Raw genomic sequence first — 21,954 nt, 5'->3', positions numbered from 1 at the left:
CACCACTTTCCACCCCGTGGTCCTTTTCTGGTCTTGCCAGAATCTGCTGGCCATTAGATCTGGAGGTTACCCATAATTATTTTGGGTGGAACCTGTAGGCAACCAAGCCAATACATTTTTCCCTGTGTGACCAGTGCAATGTGTCAAGCTAGAAATGAGAGCTCACTCCTGGCTTAGAACATGTGCAGCCTACTGTTGTTCCTCCAGCCCCCTGCATAGTCTTATCTTCAGTACACAAAATGGTACCGGATGTGACATTGGTGGGGTGTCTGAGCCATGAAATCCACCCTGTTCCTGCACCCGCCTGCTTGGGCTCTGCCGGTCGGCTTCTGATCATGCATGATCAGAAGTGCAGGCAGGACCCAGCAGCGTGGCCTAGCGTAGTAGCTAAAGTCCTCGCCTTGAATGCGCCAGGATCCCATATGGGTGCTGGTTCTAATCCCGTCAGCCCTGCTCTCTGTCCAGCTCCCTGCTTGTGGCCTGGGAAAGAGGTGAGGAAGGCCCAAAGCTTTGGGACTCTGCACACATGTGAGAAACCCGGAAGAGGTTCCAGGTTCCCGGTTTCAGAATGGCACAGCACAGGCCGTTGCGGTCACTTGGAGAGTAAATCATCAGACGGAAGATCTTCCTCTCTGTATATCTGACTTTGTAATAAAAGTAAATAAAAATCTAAAAAAAAGGAGAAGAAGTGCAGGCAGTTCTATGCCTGGGTTCACCTGCTGAGCTCCCGGTGCTCTCCCCTTCCCACCTGGCCACTAGCAGAGCTCTGATCGCCAATCACAATCACCAACCACTACTGGGGTATCTAGTCACTGCACACCACTCCACTGTCTCTGCTGCCTCTCCATGTCCACAGGTCTCTAGGTGCCCCTCTGCCACTGGTCTGTCCTCTTCTATGTCCCAGGATTGCAGCCTCTCTGCTTCACCCTGGCTAATGATCCTCTGTCTGTTTCAATGCGTCCTCACCCTATTCTGCCATCTTGTTTCCCTCTCAAATCAGATTTAAAGTAAGTCTGATTGGGGCAATTACTGTGGCAGTGTTAAATTGCCACCTGGGACAGCAACACCCACTGTGACTGCCAGCTCGAGTCCCAGTTTCACCACTTGTGATCCAGCTCCCTGCTAAAGTGCCTGGGTAGGCACTAGATGGTGGGTCAGGCACTCAGGCGCCCCTGACTCACATGAGACACCTAGATTACATTCCAGGCTCCTGGTTAACAAACAAACAAAAAAAAAATTGTGTACCTCTTTATTTCTTTAGATTCTCTTCTACTAACTTTAACAACTCATTTAAAAAACCCAGTGATATATTTTAGTTTCTATACCCAATTAAGGAGAAGTACTAGCCTTGCTTTTTCCAGAAAGTTATGTCTCAGATTCAGGGTTCAGGTATAGCAGCCATGGATAGCAAGAGCCTAGGCCACACCTGGGGCTATGGTGGCATCTGGCCCCAGTGTTGTACAATTTGAGGACATTGGGACAGATGTGCAGTTAGGTGGACAAAGTGTCCTAACACAATGACTTTTCCTTCCGTAAGAACAGACACTCTTACACAGGACAGTTAGAACCAAGTCAGATAGTTAGAAAACTACAGTATGTAGGTAGAACTTCATTGGCTACAGTCAGCATCACTACCATTGCATATTTTGGTATTTCTATTTAATAAGTCTAAGAATCCTCTGAGGTAGATTTTATGATTCTGATTTTAGAAAAAGAAAGGTATCAAAGTTAAAAAAATTTTTTTTCTAAATCCATCCTGTTGGTAGAAGTGGGAATTCCTTTTTTTAAAAGATTATTTAATTTTTAAAAGAAAAGAGGGGAGAGATATAGACCATCCATCTGCGAGTTCACTCCCCAAACAACTGGAGCTGGGCCAGGCTGAAGCCAGCAGCCAGAAGCCCCATCTAGGTCTTCCATTTGAGTTACAGATGATTCAATAACTTGATACTAGAGTGATAAAAAATGCAAATAGTCCAAATTGCTTCAACATTACAATAAAATACCTTACCATAACCAAATATAACATAGGAATGCAAAGACTTCAATATATATACATGAAGAATTTCAAAGTCTTCTATTTTTGTTTATATGGGAGGCAGATACAGAGAGACAGACAAAGAGATCTCCTTCTATTGGTTCATTCACAAATGCAAGGAAATGGCTAGAAGCAGAGCTGGAGCCAAAGCATCTCAACCCAAGCTCCTGCTGAGGCAGCAGGAGCCACAAACTTGAGCCTTGGCACTCGCTTCCAAGGTCTGCATCAGAGGAAGCTAGGTCAGGAGCTAGGTCTGGGAATCATCGCCAGGTATGCCAATGTGAACTACAGGGAACATGTTTTATAAATGTTTACTATTACATCATTATTTTATTGAAAAGGCAAAGGAAGTGGGGAGAGTGAAGGGAGTGAGAGAAAGAAAGGAAGAGAAAGAGATCTTCTGTCAGTTCGTTACCCAAAATGCCTTCAACATGTCAGGTTGAGTAGGGCCAAAGCCAAGAGCCTAAAACTCAATGAGTCTCCTATATGCATGGCAGGGACTCAAGCACTGGAGTCTTAACCTGCCACTTCCTTGGTGTGCGTTAGCAGGAAGCTGAAAGTCAACTGAAACTGGGACTCAACTCAGGCACTCCGATCCGAGATGTGGGCACCCCAAGTACTAGCATCACCACTGCACTAATATCTGACCTGCCACAGAGAGAAAGATCCATCTGCTGGTTCACCCACCAGGTGGCCACAATGGCCAGAGCTGAGCTGTTTCAAAGCCAGGAGCCAGGAGCTTCTTCCTGGTCTCCCAAGCAGGTGCAAGGGTCTGAGGCTTTAGGCCGTCCTTCTCAGGCTACAAGCAGGAAGCTGAACGGGAAATTGAGCAGCCGGGACACAAACCAGGTCCATATGGGGTCCCGGCACATGCAAGGCAAGGACTTTAGTCACTTGGCTACCGCACCAGACCCTAAAAAGTTTTAAAATTAGATATAAAATAATTTCTTATGAACATACAAAGAAAACATAAATTAATAACCTAACCCAAGAAGTGTTTTTCATAGCTAACAACAAAATACAGTTTTGGATGTTGTGGCCACATTCATAATACTTCAAAGAGATGAGAGGCACAACTAATGAAAATTAAAAAGAAAATAATCATCATTAACAAATATATTGTTTCTTCCTGGAGAAAAATCTGACAGTTTCCATCATGTTCTCCTTGCTCCATTTAACTAAAGTATCCTTTTATCTTCCTCATATGTAAAGGAGTTATCACAACTCTCTCTCTCCAATCCTTCAATCACTCCATCCTTTCATTCTCCAATACTCACTAGCACTTAAGGTTCTAATCCACACATCACTACACAGCACATTTCCTTCAAAGTCCCTGGCCCAACCAGTTTCCTTAGTGTTTGAGCAACACTGGCTCTCTCTGGCCATCTCTACTATCCACACTCACCTCCAGCCCTTGTTTCACACACATCATGCGCTCCCATCTTCCCCTGCCTAAACTGCTCGTCCGGCGCAGCCATTAATATAGCTGGAATGCTCACTCTCTTGATCACCTAGTATTATGTTTGTTTTTCTTTCATTTTTTCCACAGAATGTAGACTAATGGCTCCATGACGACAATGACATTTCCTTGAAATATGGTAGGCATTCAGTAAATATTTGTAGAATGGATTAATTAAGAGAAAGTTGTTTTTATGGAACTGATCCCAATTAAGATTTTAAGACAATGGGGCTGGCAACAGTCATAGTTGTTAATATGCCCCTTACGATGCCTGCATTTCATATCAAGTGTTCAGGCCCAGGTTTGAGCCCTGGCTTTGCTCCTAATGACAGCTTCCTGCTAATTCACACCCTGGGAAGCAGCGGAGAACAGAGCATGTGCCAAGATCCTGACACTCAGATGGGAGATCCAGAAGAACGTCTCAGTGCTGCTCTGGCTTGGCCCGTCCCCGGACCCCCAAGCTTTTAGAGATGGAATATGTGTGCCTTGGCCTGTCCCCGGACCCACAGGCATTTAGAGCTGCAATGTGTGTGCCTGTGTCTCTGTGTTTCAAATAAAACAAGTGAACAAATTTATAGAAAAAAACACAAATGAATGTATGAGCAGAAGACACACATACCAGCTTTCTCCTTTCGGGATTTTCTCTGCTCTCAACTTGACCCTCAGCCACAATGAATTTGCCCAGACAGTTCACTTAGGATGTGCATTCAAACGAGCCTGCTTCTCATCTGGCTTCAACTAAAGGGCTATAATGCAGCAGCCACATATTCTAAGTTACCTAAATGATTATACTCATGGGACTTTACACTGAGGGAACGATTCCTCATCTATTCTGTGCAAAAGATGGAATGTGTGATACTATCTTCATTGGTTAATGGGAAATAAGGAAAGAAGGTCCAGGGACCTGAAAGGGACAAGCTTGGGAAACTAACTAGGGTAGGCATATGTTATACCTTTCTTTGAAGGTGCCCATTATATAAGAAGATCTCTCCCACTGCAAAGAAGCTTGCCAGTGTCTGGTCAATCAGTCTCTTTTCTCAGTCTGCTATTCACACAATAAAGACTTATGAATATAAGTTTTGTGAATATATGAAGAAATGTGGATGAAATGACTTCACAACTAAATTCCCTAAAGAATCAAAACAGGACATTTTACAGTTAAATGCTGACCAAGATGGGCAACTTAAAAATTTAAATCATTAAATTACATTAAAAACTAAAAAGCAGCAGAGTTCATATAGGTTAGCATTAAATGTTAGAAAACATAATGGCAAAAACCCTACTTAAACCACACAAACAACAACAACAAAAACCAAGTATCCTAATGTGAGACACTACACAGAGACCATCAAAACAAGCATAAAAGATGTGAGGAAATGAGAAGATGCAGCACGGTCCCAGAATTGGCAAGAATAATGAATACTTTAAAGACATCACTTATACCCAATGGATATACTGATTTGGAATAATTCAAGTGGCATTATTTTGTCTTTACAAAATTATTCTAGACTTGGCCACACAATTAGAAACCAATCCTTAAGTAAAAATTCAAAAGTGAAAAACAGATCATCTTCCCACAGAGATATTTATAATAAATTGTAAACCAACAAAATACAATGCTGTAGTATTGGCATGATAAAAAACAAACAATATTCACAAATTACTGTGGAGTTAAAACATGCCATGTAGGAGCAAGTGTGGTACTGCATGTTAAACTACCAGTGCTGTTAGAGCAGAATTAGCCTACTGCACCTGGTGCCATCCATGCCCTGCTTCTGATCCAAGCTTGCTGCTAATACATCCAGAGAGGCAATGGATGACGGCTTAGGCGCTTAGGCCCACGCTTGCTGCCAATGCATCCAGTGAGGCAATGGATGATGGCTCAGGCACATAGGCCCACGCTTACTGCCAATGAATCCAGAGAGGCAATGGATGATGGCTCAGGTGCTTAGGTCCATGCCCACCCATTTGGGAGAACCGGATAAAATTCCGGGTTCCTAGCTTCTGATTCTGGCCAAACCAGACTGTTGCAAGTAACTGCACAGTGAACCAGCAATGAGACTCTCTCTTCCTCTCCTGCTCCTTCTCTTCCTCTTTCACTCCTTCCCTTCCTCTTTCCTTCTTTTTCAACATAATACAAGGTACATTGAGGAACAATTATTTCATCACACATTAAAATACATTTCAGATAAAGAAGTAATATCAAATAAAATTGGAAAACTATGAAAAAGGAGAAAAGTGCAATGAATATTTACATTCTCTTTAAATACACAGATTTAACAACTGTTTTGAGTAAAACTTGCATATAACGGGTCTTCAGAAAGTTCATGGAACTGCATATTATGAAAAGAATAGACTACGCAGGGATTTCCAAAAACATTAGCCCAAAATAAACTTGATACAGTTAAAATTCAATCATCGGAGGGCAAGGAGTTTTCCTACTCATTGTTTTATCTTCAGAACCTACAGTAATGACTGCTGCATGGTGAATTTGCAAATAATTCAAATTTCCATATGATGGCATTTGAATCCATTACTCTGAATCAGCTCCAACAGACTGATTGATTGATTGATTGATTTGTTGGTTGATTTACTGATTGGTTTGAAAGGTGGAGTAATGAGAGTGGAGGGAGAACAGAGAGAACTCTTCCATCTGTCCATTCACTTCCCCAAATGCCTACACCAGCCAGAGTAGAGCCAGGTCAAAGCCAGTAGCCAGCTACTCCATCTGGGTCACCCAATCGCAGGGGACCAAGGGCTCAGGCCATCTGATGCCTCTAAGGCTCCATACTAGGAAGCTGGATTAGAAGTGGAGAAGTTAGAATTTGAATCAGCACTTTGCAGCATAGGCATCGCAAGCTGTGACGTAACTTGCTGTAATACCACACGAATCCTACATATTCATAACATCAAAAAATTATTTAAAGTATATGCCATTTCTAGAAAGAAGAGAGCTAAGATTCTGACAGGAAACACACTGCATCCACATGGCAGTTTAGGAGTGCTACCATCAGAACATTGTGAAGTTTTCCAATCAAGAATCATGGGATGGGGCCCGGTGCAATGGCGCAGTGGTTAAGGTCCTTGCCTTGCACGCCCGGGATCCCATATGGACGCCGGTTCTATCCCGGCAGCCCCGCTTGCCATCCAGCTCCCTGCCTGCGACCTGGGAAAGCAGTCAAGGTCAGCCCAAAGCTTTGGGACCCTGCACCCGCGTGGGAGACCCGGAAGAGCCTCCTGGCTTCGGACTGGCATAGCAACGGCCGTTGTGCACACTTGGGGAGTGAATCATCGGACGGAAGATCTTCCTCTCTGTTTCTCTTCTCTGTATATCTGCCTTTCCAATAAAAATAAGATAAATCTTTATTTAAAAAAAAATCATGGGATGTTTCCCAATTTACTTAGATTTTCATCTATCTTTTTAAATGAAACTTTGTAGTCTTCACGGCTATGTTTTTCATATCTTTTGTTGAATTTATTCTCCAATAGTGCATTCTTTTTTGTGTTGTGAATGAAACTGCTTTTTTCAGTTTAATTTTTGAATTGTTCATTGCAAATGTATAGAAATGAAATATATTCTTCGATAATGCTCTTAAGCGTTTCAACCTTCCTGAAACTCCTTTATTAGTTATAATAGTATTTTTGTGATTCCCCTCAGTTTTATATGTATATATTTTATATAATGTATACATATAATAGTATCTGTAAAAGCAGATCATTTTACTTCTTCCTTTTCAATATAAAAGCCTGTTAAAATTTTCGCTGCCCAAGGGTCTTGGTAAAAACCTCCAGTGTGATATTGAACAGAAACTGCAAAAATGCATTTTTTCCTCTCTTCCTGATACTCTAAGGAAAGTTTCTAGTCTTTTACCATTAAGCATGCTGTCTGCGGTTTTCATCACAGGATTTATTCAATTAAAGAAATACCCCCTCTACTCCTACAATACTAATAGTTTTTATCATAACTTTCACATATTTAAATTACTGAGATAAATTATAATGATCAAGTATTATTTTCTAAGCATAAAAATAGTAACTTTTAAGAATGCCTATGCAATGAGACTTTCCTTTTTATGTAATCAAAGGGGTTAAGACAGCAGTGAAGAGGGAAACACTCTAGAGAGCATGAGAGCAGCTGCCCCCAGCAGAGTGGCCACACAGGAAGGGAGACGGCAGGTGTCCTGGGATGTGCTTATCCACGCAGTGAGCAACCACACACAGAAAGGGGAAGGCAGCAGGTGTCACGGGATGTGCTTATCCACGCAGTAAGGTACCACACACAGGAAGGGAGACTGCAGGTGTCACGGGATGTGCTTATCCACGCAGTAAGGTACCACACACAGGAAGGGAGACAGCAGGTGTCACGGGATGTGCTTATACACGCAGTAAGGTACCACACACAGGAAGGGAGACTGCAGGTGTCACGGGATGTGCTTATCCACGCAGTGAGCAACCACACACAGGAAGGGAGACAGCAGGTGTCACGGGATGTGCTTATCCACGCAGTGAGCAACCACACACAGGAAGGGGAAGGTAGCAGGTGTCATGGGATGCACTTATCCACGCAGTAAGGTACCACACACAGGAAGGGGAAGGCAGCAGGTGTCATGGGATGTGCTTATCCACACAGTGAGCAACCACACACAGAAAGGGGAAGGCAGCAGGTGTCATGGGATGCGCTTATACATGCAGTGAGCAACCACACACAGGAAGGGAGACAGCAGGTGTCACGGGATGTGCTTATCCACACAGTGAGCAACCACACACAGGAAGGGAGACAGCAGCTGTCACGGGATGTGCTTATCCACGCAGTAAGGTACCACACACAGGAAGGGAGACTGCAGGTGTCACGGGATGTGCTTATCCACACAGTGAGCAACCACACACAGGAAGGGAGACAGCAGGTGTCACGGGATGTGCTTATCCACGCAGTAAGGTACCACACACAGGAAGGGAGACTGCAGGTGTCATGTGATGTGCTTATCCACACAGTGAGCAACCACACACAGGAAGGGAGACAGCAGGTGTCACGGGATGTGCTTATCCACGCAGTAAGGTACCACACACAGGAAGGGAGACAGCAGGTGTCACGGGATGTGCTTATATACGCAGTAAGGTACCACACACAGGAAGGGGAAGGCAGCAGGTGTCATGGGATGCACTCATCCACGCAGTGAGCAACCACACACATTACCTGCTTTGGAAGTAACAAGCTGCAGCACAAGAGGTCGTCTTGTTACAATGCCTGATCCTCGAGGAAGAAAGTCCCTAAAAACAAATAAGTAAATAAATAATAGATTAAGACATTAAGAAATTCAGATCAACTATAAATGTATTCATCAAGAACCACAGTAACTTTCCTAAGTTGCCACTTGTTGATGTGCATAAAGAATGCTAGATTATGCTAGAAAAAAAAAGTATTTGTAAAGTTACGAAACAGGTGGGAGGATGTATAGCTAACATTAATCAATGCATGTTATCAAAAAGACTTCAGTGCGACATGTCACTCATTCAGTCTGCTATAAAAGATTGCCGTACATTTCTACGGGTTATCGATTCACTTGTTTAAGGAAAATGTCGTTAAAAAAACATTTTATGCTGAAATTCTTAAACATGTTGAATAACAAATCAGTACTGTCTTCTACTTCAAGATCAATATTAGTACTATCAAATACCAATCATTATTAAAGATACACTAGATTGTATATTCAAAGTATTCTGAAGTTCTTCTGAAATGAACAGATACACAAAATATATGATAAAGTAAAGGTATATATTGCACTTAGAAATTAACAGCAAAAAAAATTACAACTTCAATTCTGTTTATCCCAATTCCTGGAAAACAAAAAACTTTAAATAAAAGTCATGTTTAAAATAGCCATGTTAATGTGTACTAGATCAATTAAAGTGCAGGAAAGAGCGTACTGTATAAATGCCACATACATCATCACCTACGCTGAAATATCCAAGAATTCACAAAAATGCCTATGAAGTAATTTTTAAGCACATTTAGAATGCTTCACAACTCTTGGAAAAATCATCACAGATTTCCATTCAAAATGACTCAAAAACAGTGTTTTAAGAAATTTTTCCAGGATAACCAGAAGGTATTATAACTGCAGTCACCCAAGAGCCTGTAGATGCACAATATTCAAGGGAAGGCAAGTGGCACCTGTACTCCAACAAGCACCCAGGGGGTTCTGAAGTTTATCAAGTTTTGAGAACCAAATACTGGCCTCAAGGCAAGATGTTACGCAACAATTCAGAGAGTAAAAATGTTCTAGGTCATACCATGAGATTTTAGAAGCTTGCTGGACAGAGCTTAAACTGAAATCAGATTTCACTGAATAGAAACATAGAAAGCAGGAAAAGGCCAATGAGAACGTTCCAAAATCTAACCCCAAATCTAATTAGCTTCACTGGCATAGTAGAATGGACAATTACAGATACAGACTTGAAGAAAATCCCCCTACCACAAATATTTATTTTGAAAGTACTACAATACATGTTGCAAAAATAAATAATACCAACTAGCTTTTAGGAAAGTAATGGCTTTTCTCATTGATGCTAAGAGCTATGATTTAGTTAATATATAACTATATGTGGACCTAGCATGGCAGCCTAGTGGCTAAATCCTTGCCTTGTATGTGCCTGGATCCAATATGGGCAACGGTTCATATCCCATCTGCTCCACTTGCCTTCCAGCTCCCTGCCTGTGGCCTGGGAAAGCAGTTGAGGATGGCCCATAGCCTTGGGACTCTCACCCGTGCTGGATACCTGGAAGAAGCTCCTGGCTCCTGGCTTTGGATCAGCTCAGCTCCACCCACTGCAGCCACTAGGGGGTGAGCCAGTGGATGGAAAATCTTCCCTTCTGTCTCTTCTCTGTAAAGCTGACTTTCCAATAAAAATAAATAAACCTTTGAAAAACTATGAATATAAAGAACTGTATGCATTGGGTTGAAATGAATAATAAACCTACCAGCATGTATCTTCCCTAAACAATGCCACTTGGCATAAAACTATTTTTTATTCACCCCTCAAAAAAAAAACACCTTAAGAAATAAGACTGCTAAAACAGACACAGAATGCATGTCTTCCTGCTATGTAAACACTATGGTGCAGCCAAAGTTTGACATCTAATGAGAACACAAAGATACTCACACTGAAAAATATCAGTGAAGGAAACACAGACTGTAGCCCAGGTGATAGGCACCTGGTGCAGCAGCTGGGTCTCTCCTTGAACACCTGCATCCCTGCCAGGCTGCCTGCGTAAATACAAAGAAACATTCTGCTTCCAGTCCAGCTTCCACTCTGTAGAACTCTGAGAAACAGCGGTTGATGGTTCTAGCACTATGTCCCTGAAACCCACATAGCAGAGCTGGACTGACTGAGCGCCAGTCTCCTGGCTTCAACCTGGCCCATTGTGGCTGCTACAGGCAGCGCAGAGTCAATCAGCAGATAAAAATATGCTCTTCACTTCTCTCGTTCTCCTTCCTTCGCCATCCCTTCTCTCATTCTCTCTCTTGCTTTCTTTTGCTCTCTCGCCTTCAAATAAAATAAAAGCTTCTAGTGCTTTCCCAGGTGCATCAGCACGAATCCAGATCAGAAGTGGAGAAGCAATAACTCAAAGGAGCACCCATAAGGGATATCAGCATTGCAGATGACAGTTTTAACCCACTGCACCACAACATTAGCCTTGTCAAATAAATTATTAAAAATATTTAAAACACAGTAGATTTCATACAGGAAAACTGGGGCCGGTGACACAATGGATTAGGCCACCACTTGGAACACACGTCAGCATGTAAGTTCAAGTTCCACCTCTTCCACTTCCTGTCGAGGTTCCTGTTAATGTGCCTGGAAAAGCAGCATACGATGGCCCAAGTGCTTGGGTCCTGCCACCACATACGAGACCTGAATGGAGTTCCACGTTCCTGCGTCTGGCTGGCTCCCAGCCCTGACTATTGCACCACTTGGGGAGTAAACCAGCAGATGGAAGATCTTGCTCACTCTGTCTCTGATGATCAACACTTTCAAAAATCAAATAAGTAAATAAAGAAATCTTTTTTCAAAGAAAGAGAATCAATAGTCTCATTATGAGATTTTGGCTATATCTAAATATATAAGCAGTAGCCTAGTGTGTGTACTCTGAGAACATGGAGGCACTAAGTGCTCGGATTTGCATTTCACCAGAATCACTGGGGCCCACATAGAGAATGCTGGCACAGGAAGACTAAACCAGGAAACTCATCACTAGCCAGTCACTCGGGTAGATAATAATGGAATCTCTGATGCGGTTATGGTACAGATAAGAAAAGACAAGTGACAGGACTTAATGATTGCTTTCATGCAGTATTTAGTGCTATGGGAGAGTTAGGGCAACCTCACCTTTCTGCTATAGACAGTTAGTTAACAATGATGTCATCAATAGCAAAGAAAATTCAGGAAAATCTCACTGTTACTGACAGAATCAGATAGTACCTGCCATGTACTATTATCAATGTAAGTGCTTTATGTAAATTAACCTCCTCAACTGCAATAACAACAGTGAGGTAGCTACTGTGGTTATCCCCACCTCAGAGATAAACATATGGAAGCATAGAAAAGCCACATAACTTGCACACAGCCACAAAACTGCCAGTGACCTGTGCAACTCAAGCCTAGAGAATCTGATCCCAGCATCTGTGGTCTTGACCATTAATCTACGCTACATGGGGGAAGTAGATAAGGAATCAATATTTGGATGTATTGATCTTTATGTACATGGGGAAACGTACAGATAGATAACAAATACATAATTAGACTGAACAACTGAAACTTGGGATAAAAATGCCCTGTGAAGATAATAGATTTTTAAAACACTTATTATTTGAAAGAGCAATAGAGAGAGGGAGTGAGGAAGGGAAGGAAAGAAAGAAGAAGAGAGGAAGGGGGAGAGAGAGAATATTCTATCCACTGGTTCACTACCCAAATGGCCACAATGGTTAGGTCTAGAGCAAACTAAGCAGGCGTCAGGAACTCCTAGGTCTCCCATTTGGAAGGCAGGAGACACAAGTACTTGGACCATCCCCTGCTGCTTTTTCAAGCACACTAACATGCAGAACTGAAACTGCCTTCTATCGGGGAACAACGGTGTTGCAGGTAGCCGCTAAACCTATGGCACAGTGCCTGCCCCCGCAGAAGGCTTCGCAGTCACCAATGAAGCAGGCAGTGTCTTCTCCTGCATTTCCAGTCATTATCACAACACAAGCTTCTGCATCGATCAGTCATGCCAAGAACCTGGAAATCATCCACGTTCCATCTTCATATTCATGCTTCTGCTAATTCTACCTTAATATCTCTACCAATCAGCACCCTTTCTCTATTTCAATCAACACTCCAGATGCCAGCAATGCTCACATACACTGCTGCAGTGATCTTATAAACAACTTACTGCATTAAATACAAGTGCCTGGGGCCTGGTGCGGTAGCCTAGAGGCTAAAGTCCTCACATTGCATGTGCTGGGATCCCATATGGGTGCCAGTTCGTGTTCCGACAGCCCTGCTTCCCATCCAGCTCCCTGCCTGTGGCCCGAGAAAGCAGTCGAGGACGGCACAAAAACCTGAGACCCCACACCTGCGTGGGAGACCTGGAAGAGGCTCCTGGCTTCATATCAGTGCAGCTCCAGCCATTGTGGCCGCTTGGGGAGTGAATCAATGAATGGAAGATCTCCTCTCTGTCTCTGCTCCTCTATATATATCTTACTTGGTGAAATAAAAATAAATAAATCTTTTTTAAAAATTTAAGCACTCTTCAATCTAACATCAATCATGACAAAGTCCCATCACATCATTTCCAGACTTTAAATGATTCCCCATAACACTCAGCATCAGTCCAAATCTTAGTATCATAAAGAAAAGGTTTCAGTTCTCAATATTCCCCCAGAGAAATCCACATTAGAGGCATAGTACTCCTTACAATTCATTTAATCTTGTATATATATATATATATATGTACTTTGTGCCTACTATCCCATAATACTTCAAAGGGATACTCTGACCAAAAAAAAAAAAAGAGAGAAAAGACATGGAGGACATGGAGGTAGGTAACAAGGAAGTGGGCATGAGAAACAAACTAACCCAGAAAATCATGACCAAATAGTGGCCGGCCATGCCCCAAGAAGCACTGAGGTCATGGATCTGATTTCCCCCACACTAAAGGATGCTATTAATACAGCTCTGCACTACATACCCTAATCCCATAATTCTGTCAACCATTATAGCTCCACTTTAATTGGCAAAAGTAATTATGTCAAAAACTTTTCCTCTGCAGTGTCCTTCCTTCCTTACAAATTGTTGGCATATGTTGAGAATATTGGGACTTAGAAGGTTTCAAAAGGTCACATTTAGCTGCTCTCACGCTATAATTTGAAATATTCAATATCAACATTTTCTTTCTAAAGCATAGTGGCAAATGCAATTTCTGGAAACATAGTGCTTTTATTTTTTAACATCAAAGAAATTTCAATGTTGAGCTTTTACCCACAAACCTCAAAATTTCTCAGCAATTTATTTCCATGAAATCTAATTAATCAGCAATGAGTGGTTCCCACTGAATCATTAAGAATGCAAAAGTTGGTGCCAGCTCAGTGGTACATCAGGCTAACTGTCCGCCTTTTGGTGCTGGCATTCTACATGGGCACCAGTTTGCGTCCCGGCTGCTCCACTTTCGATCCAGCTCTGCTTATGACCTGAGAAAGCAGCGGAGGATGGTTCAAGTCCATAGGACCTGCACGCACATGGCAGATACAGTGAAGCTCCTGGCTCCCAGCTTCAGGTCAGCTCAGCTCTGGCCATTGCAGCCATTTGTGGGGTGAACCAGTAGTGGAAGACCTTCTTTCTCTGTTTCCCCTGCTCCTGTGCAAAATATGCCCTTCAAATAAAAATAAATAAATTTTTAAAAAATAAAAGAATGCAATGCAAAAGTTTCTGAGTCAGAGACCTATCAGGTGAATTAAGAAGTCAGCTCTTAGCTTACAAATGCTATGTACTCCCCACTGACAAACACTCTCAAGAAACTAACACCTAAATTATGTTTAATTAATTCCAAAGTCAGTTTGTTTGAGAATTTAATGTAGCAGATTTTTTGCACAGGCAGTGTGGATTAAACTGTCACTTAGGATACCAGCAATACATATCAAATTGCCTGGGAAGGAGTTCCACTTTGGCTTTTGATAAAGCTTTCTGTAATGCACACCCTGAAAAGCACCAGATGACTACCCATGTACTCAGATCTCAACCACCTGCAAGGGAGTCCTGGAAGCTGCTCCAATTCCCTCTGGCTTTGACCTGGCCCAGCTCCAGCTGCTACAGGTGTCTGAGGAGTGAGCCAGCAGATGGAAAACATATTCCTGTGTGTATGTAACTCCTTCAAATAAATGAATGAGTAAGCTTTCTTTTTAAAAAAATTATATTAGTGAGTCCTGGCATAAAACACGAGTGTTTAGTTCTGACTTCATCGCAGATAACATCCATACTTTACTGATTATCTCCTACAAAAATGAACAGTAAACAAAACTAGTAAAATTCCTGCTAGGCCAATACCCTTTTTTCCTCTCTCTTCTTTCTTCCAGAATCCCAACTCAGTAAGGAATAACAAGGTTTCCAACTTCATTAGGTAAATCAAATAACGCACACTTCCCAACCTTGCTGCACATGGAGGATCTCCATGCCAACTGCTGCCGATAAGGGGCAATTACTGTGAGTGACATCAGAACGATTTTTAAAGACCTGCTTTCAGAGCTCTGTATCTTTTGCTCTTTCTTTTCCGTCTCCTCTTTGTCAGTTACACGTGATAGAAGTGTTGCAGCAAGCAGCCTAACAGCAAGAGGCAATCTTACAGACAGAAGCCACGTGCTCAAAGTGGCACAGCCTGGATTGTGGTGTAGGGTCACGAGAGCCAGCTCTGGACTAGAAAAAGAGGCAGGCAGGCAGACTATTATTTCTTTTCTTTTTTTAAGACTTCTTTTTTATTGCAAAGTCAGATATACAGAGAGGAGGAGAGGCGGAGAGGAAGATCTTCCATCCCAAGTGAACGCAACAGCCAGAGCTCAGCTGATCCAGAGCCAGGAGCCGGGAACTTCTGGGTTTCCCACACGGGTGCAGGATCCCAAACCTTTATGTCATCCTCAACTGCTTTCCCAGGCCACAAGCAGGGAGCTGAATGGGTGGCAGGACCATCAGGATTAGAACCAGCACCCATGTGGGATCTTAGCATGTGCAATGCAAGGACTTTAGCTGCTAGGCCACTGTGCTGGGCCCCAGGCAGACTATTCTTTAGACCAATGTTTGTCAACTTCCTTTTTGTTATTGCCCTACTTACTTGATATATGTTCCTATTAAAATCTTCTTATGTTAATCTTAGTATTTTAGACATACTATAACTATATGTGTTCTATGTAGGTTTTGCTTTAAACACAAAAAAGTGAGATTTTATTTTTAATCTCAAAAATCCATTTTTGCATGGGGCAATATTAACCATGCAAAATATTATGATATACATCAACAAGGAATAAGAGAACTAAGAATGTGTAACATCCATTGCTGCCATCAATCCTCCCTGATATTAAAAAAAAAAAAAAGATACATGTAAAACAGCCCAGCCAGATAGCTTTTGTCTCAAACCAAAAAGCATTCTCTTATCATCCCTGAAAACATGATCTGGAATTGGGATCTTCATTTGGCTTAGACAAGACATAGCTCTGACTTAAAACCAAAATGGAAAAAGGCCCCCCTTCCCCCTTTTCATAGATGAATCTTGGACCTTTGTAGTTCGACATGCTGTGACCAGAGAAGGTCCATCTTCGGAAGATCAAATCAGCAATACAGAAGCACAGGCAAGGGAACTCACTAGGAAAGCAGCACTGATTCTAGGCAGCCCACTTTCTTGCTCCCATACTAAGGCTTCAGATGAAGAAATGGGGCCCAACTACTGTCCTTGGTGCTGAATTGCTGCAACCAGGGCATTGGTACGGGGCTAGAAGGCAGAGCACGGAACAAAGCACAAGTGAGCTTCCCTCAACACCATCGCTCTCTTTGGTTTTCATTTTTTCTAAAACACTGGCGGGGGGGGGGGAACAATAGATTTAATTGGAAATCAAACAGGCATAGCTAAGTCAGAACCCAGCATCAAAGTCATACCTTTTTTATTTAAAAAGAATGGGAATCCGATTGACCAAAGGGAATGCAATTGACCAAAGGGCTTTCAGCAGATCAATCATTAGGTTCAGGGAGCCCTCATTTCCCTAGAGGACCAATCTGCTATTCACTCATGTAAACCTTCCGTCCCAGGACATCTAGTGATTCAGCTGAGTTCAAGTTTACGTGTTGACTCTTCCACCGCAGAAACTCTTCTCCAATGTCCCTTCCTTCACCCAACATATCCCTCAATTATTTGACATTGACAGAGCCTCCTGTGGGGAAAAAAATTTCTGACAGGCCAGAACATTTACTTGCCCTTCCTGTATATTCCCAAAGCACCATGAACTCCAATCCCAACCCCACCTAGACAACCCCTGAGAGCACAGACTATCTTGGTCATTTTTGTGGCAGGGGTTTGATGAAGCACTCACACAAAGAAGGTAGTCAGCAGTCATGTGGTGAGCAAACAGCCAACATTCTGGAAATTCAAACAGAACTTACTGGGACAATAAAATTTTATGAAGGGTTCTTTAAATAAGTATGTAAATATTCATAACTGAAGACAGAGCCATCATGTATAAGGTTGATTGTTTTCTTAACCTAAACAAGTATTTTTAGTGATTTCCTTCTGTGTTTAGACTACCTCCTATTAGAGAACCTCAAAGCATTATCTAACTAAACAGCGATATTTGCTCTTTCTCCTAATATCTAACAGCACACTTAAAGTTTTAATTAACTAATTCATTAATTTGAGAAGCACAAAGACAAAGATAAACGCAGAGTTCTTATCTGTTGGCTCATTCTGAAATGCCCACAATGTCCGGGGCTGGGTCTATTCCAGAGCCAAGAAGGAAAGACAGAGGAAAAGGAAAAGGAAAGAAGGGAAGGGAAGGGGAGGGGAGGGGAGGGGAGGGAAGAAAAGAGAAACAGAAAGAGAAAGAGAACTCAATTCAGGTTTCCCATGTGGATGGCAGGAGCCAAACTATGTGACCCATTGTTCTCACTTCCAAGAGTCCATGTAACCAAAAAATAACAGCACACTTCAAAAAAAAATGCACTAGTGCTGGCATCCCACATGCACGTTGACTCATGTCCTGGCTGCTCCATTTCCCATCCAGCTACACTCTTATAGCCTAGGAAAGCAGCAGAGAATGCCTCAAGTACTTGAGCCCTTGCACCCACATGGGAGACCCAAAATAAGCTCTGGGCTTCAAATCAGCTCAGCTCTATTTGTTGTGATCATTTGGGAAGTGAACCAAGAGATGGAATTTAATTTCTCTATCATGATTAGAGTTTTATTAGATAAACAAATAATAGAATATTTATTTCGTTGAAATGCTTTCAAGTATCTCCTTTTAAGGCAATGTTGATAGTGGTTGGTGCGTGCACCAACATGTCTAAGTTTGAATTCAGAGTTCTTATTTGCCACTCTTTTTTCTCGTTTTCACTTTATGGGGCTGCTGGGAGCAGGAGGATATGCCAGGTATGACAGACAAATCAGATTATTTTTCTGACTCTAGAATGGTAAAATACTGCATGGGTCCGACAAAATGGCTCAGTGACTAGAGCAAAACATGTGATCCCACATGGGCACCAGCTCGTGTCCCAGCTGTCCCACTTCCCATCCAGCTCCCTGCTTATGGCCTGGGAAAGCAGTCGAGGATGGCCCAAAACCCTGCACCTGCGTGGGAGACCCAAAAGAAGCTCCTGCCTCCTGGCTTCAGACTGGCTCAGCTCTGGATATTGCAGCCATTTGAAGAGTGAACTGACAAAAGATCTTTCTCTCTGTCTCTCCTTCTCTCTATAAATCTGCCTTTCCAATAAAAACAAATAAATTTTTTTTAAAGTACTACATAACATCCCCATTGAACATACGAATATTTCTGTGACAAAACAAAGGATAAACAAACACAAACTAAACAGCCTCATGTCACAAATGTCAAATTCGCAAGTAAATGAATTTACGTCAATATAAATCTTATCAAATGAGTTACAAAGACAGCATTTGCCTTTAGAGCAATTAACATTTTGAAATGTAGGCAAGGAGATTAAAGCACGTAAACCTCAAAGACTATTATCATTACCATCATTATCACTATTTTTAGAAGTAGTGGTAAGTTATCTTGAGGTCCACTTAGTAATTAGTTATTCAAATTCACTTCTGAAGCTATGATCAACAAATAATGATGATATTTTGCTAACCAGAAGCATTTGGCTTTAGGGTAAATGATGTCCAATTTCTCCAAATGCATCTTGATTTTTGCATGTTATGAAATGGAAAATCATCAAAATAAATACCTCTACTTTAACTATCACTTGCTTCTTGGAAAGTCCTCAGGTACCTCAAGTCTTCATTGCCTAAGTGCTCTCATTATTGTTCTACTGACTTCTACCAGAAAAGGTTAATGCAAAATACAGAATGATCTCTTACATCAATGAAAGAATCAACACACATTCCAGACTCAGTGTGTTCAATTCAAATACAGAACGAAATGAACCCCCTGGCATCCAGAGTATTCCACAAGTGTGTGGCAAGTGTTATTTCTAGCCACTTGAAAGCACCAGTGTAAAGAGCTCAAACACTGAGAGAAGAAAAGATCTCCAACAGCATGAGGAGAGGCATTTATTAGCACTTAATGGTTCCCTTTCACAGCCTTTCCACTGACATATCTCTAATTGTTCCAATTATAATTTCAAGTAACAAAACCAATAATGGTAAATGTCTACAGTTCAGTATGTGCATTACAACAAGAGGTCTTTAACAACACAAACCACATAGAAGAGTATGACAGCATGGAATCGGGGCAGGCAATCTCACAATACACAGAGGATAGGGTATGGAAAGAGCAACGCTCAACAAGCAGCTTAGGTTCCAACTGTGTCCTCACCAGGGCGTTTAATCCACGAGACGCACTGTCTGTACCTTTAAATTATGAGGATTGAACATCTGTCTTCTAAAACCTCTGCTAACTCTCGCATTTGGTCATGCTCTGACTCTAGAACTCAACAAAACACAAAGAACATAATATCATGTCTGGCTTTCTAACAAGCTTTAGGCCTTCTGTTCTCACTTCTATCACTGGCGACATTAATCTCAAGTTTAAGTTTACTGAGGACAGAGAAGATGCCATTTATTTTTTCCCTACTACCATATATGTCACATAGCAGACACTCAATACAGGAAATAAAACAGAAAAAAGAATGAAATGGAAGCAGACATGCAACAAAGGAGCTGTATAGAAGCCAAACAATTCAACATGGCCAGACTACTGTGTATGAAAGCACAGTAGAGTTTTAAATACAGATTTCTTTCTTTTCATAAAAATGATATTAAAATTTTTATATCAGAAAACATTTTATCACAGGATATTACTGAAATATTTCTTAAATATTTTATATTCTCAGAGGATATCCAAAAAAACTCAAATGTATAAACTACATTTAGCAATCTGTTTACTATTGCGATATTTTAAAACAATTAAGTATGAACTTGTTTTCATTATTAAATATTTTTCTGAGTTTTATTTGTTTTTATTGGAAAAGCAGATTTATCGAGATAAAGAGAGACAAAGATTTTTCCACCTGCTGGTTCACTTGGCCCAAATGGACATAGGGCCAAGGCTGAGTCGATCCTAAAGCAGGAGCCAGGAGCCCCTCCCAGGTCTCCCACAAAGGTGCAGGGTCTCAAGGACTTGGCCCATCCTCTACTGCTTTCCCCAGGCCATAAGCAAGGATCAGGATTGGAAGTGGAGCAACCAGGACACAAACCAGCACCCATATGAAACACCAGCACTTACAGATAGAGGATCAGCCAGTTGAGCCAGCAACACACTGGCCCCAAAATATTTTTCTTTATTATTAGCATGTGTTATCAATACAAGTAGGAAAATAACATACACCAATCAATTCAAAATAAAAATACTGAGGTTTAGAAGTGAGAGAACATCAAAGAAACTACTTACTCTACTGGGTGGAGAGAGGCATATCTAATATTAAAATATTAGCAAATAAGATTAACAAAATAGTAAAATTATTTAAATTAAATCTTTAATTATTTAATTACATACTTAATCTACATTATCTTTGTTGATATGAACATTAAGATAAGAATTTTTACTAATGTTCTCATGCCAGTAACTCAAAAGAATAAGTGACTTTTCTTTCCACAGTTTATTTTCAAGAAACTAATGTACAGGAATTATAACTCCAGAACTATTGTGATTTGAGACAATTCCACATTTTTTAAACCATATATTATAACCAGTGAATGAGCTGGGAAGCCAATTTATAAATCATGGCCAACATAATTTTTATAATGAAAAGGAAAACAATGGGACTTAACAGAAAATATTTGAGCATCACACATTAAATACATAATTTGCACTTAAGAATCTTTGTAAAACATCTGTTATCATCTTATGTGCATACATTAGGTCATAACGTAAAATTTATTTCTTACAAAAAGACTATGTAAGCTGTTTCTACTCTACTAAAAAATACAAATATTTTCACATTTTATATATATTCTAATTTTGCTTCTCAACGTGAAAAAAAGTCATTACCGAACATAGAACAGGGAATTCTAGAATTTTAAAGTATTTCAACAAAGCTTGACCATTCTAAACTTGCTGTGTCTGAAGTGTCATGGGGGTTACCTTCTGAATCCTGGGTTAGAAAAAGCCTCATTGCAGACAGGAAAAGGAAAGCCTACAGTTGCTCAGCCTGTACCTTACTGGTCAGCCTCCCGACTTGGCTTTTCCTAGAACTCACTAGGTAGGATGCAGAGTTCAGTTATTCCTCACTAGCTAAGTTATCGGAGATTTCTCTGTGCACCCGCCTAAGACTGTTCTACTCTTCAATTGTTAATATATGGCTTGTTAGAATCATAAGTTTGTTTTAATTATCTTAAAATGCACGAAGTTCTGTAAAATTTTGCTTGAACACTATAAAGCACTAAATAGAAATATAACAATAATAAAAAATAACTTTAACCCCTCCTCAAAAAAAAAAAAAAAGAAGAAGCTTCATTGAGAAAATGAGATTGGAAGAATGACATGAAGGCTGTTAGACATGCAGATCCTGGAGCCATGTGCCTGACACACGAGAAGAAATGCAAAGAAAAGAACGTAGATATTAGGCAGAGTAAGAGAGAAAAGAAAGCCAGGTCAGCCACATCACTGAGGAGCAATTGCAAAACATTGTGAAAAGGAGTGATATAACCTAACTTACACGTAAAAGGATCATATCACTGACCAGCACAGTAGCCTAGTGGCTTAAATCC

At 41.2% G+C, this 21,954-nt stretch overlaps 1 protein-coding gene across 6 annotated transcripts in view; it reads right to left on the bottom strand.

Moving 5' to 3' along the window:
- Positions 1–21,954, bottom strand: part of DNM3 (dynamin 3) — a 501,537-nt gene that overhangs the window by 411,716 nt on the left and 67,867 nt on the right. For all 6 annotated transcript variants that reach the window (XM_040984259.1, XM_040984258.1, XM_040984260.1 and 3 more), the window contains exon 2: positions 8,689–8,762. In XM_040984259.1, coding sequence (XP_040840193.1) covers positions 8,689–8,762 — 74 coding nt within the window. The remainder of the gene's footprint in view (positions 1–8,688; positions 8,763–21,954) is intronic.

The sequence above is a fragment of the Ochotona curzoniae genome, unplaced genomic scaffold (genome assembly GCF_017591425.1).
Source record: "Ochotona curzoniae isolate NIBS_2020 unplaced genomic scaffold, NIBS_Ocur_1.0 contig_4105, whole genome shotgun sequence".
NCBI lineage: Eukaryota > Metazoa > Chordata > Mammalia > Lagomorpha > Ochotonidae > Ochotona > Ochotona curzoniae.
The sequence above is the reverse complement of the archived record's forward strand: the minus strand, read 5'-3'. Positions and strand labels throughout refer to the sequence as shown.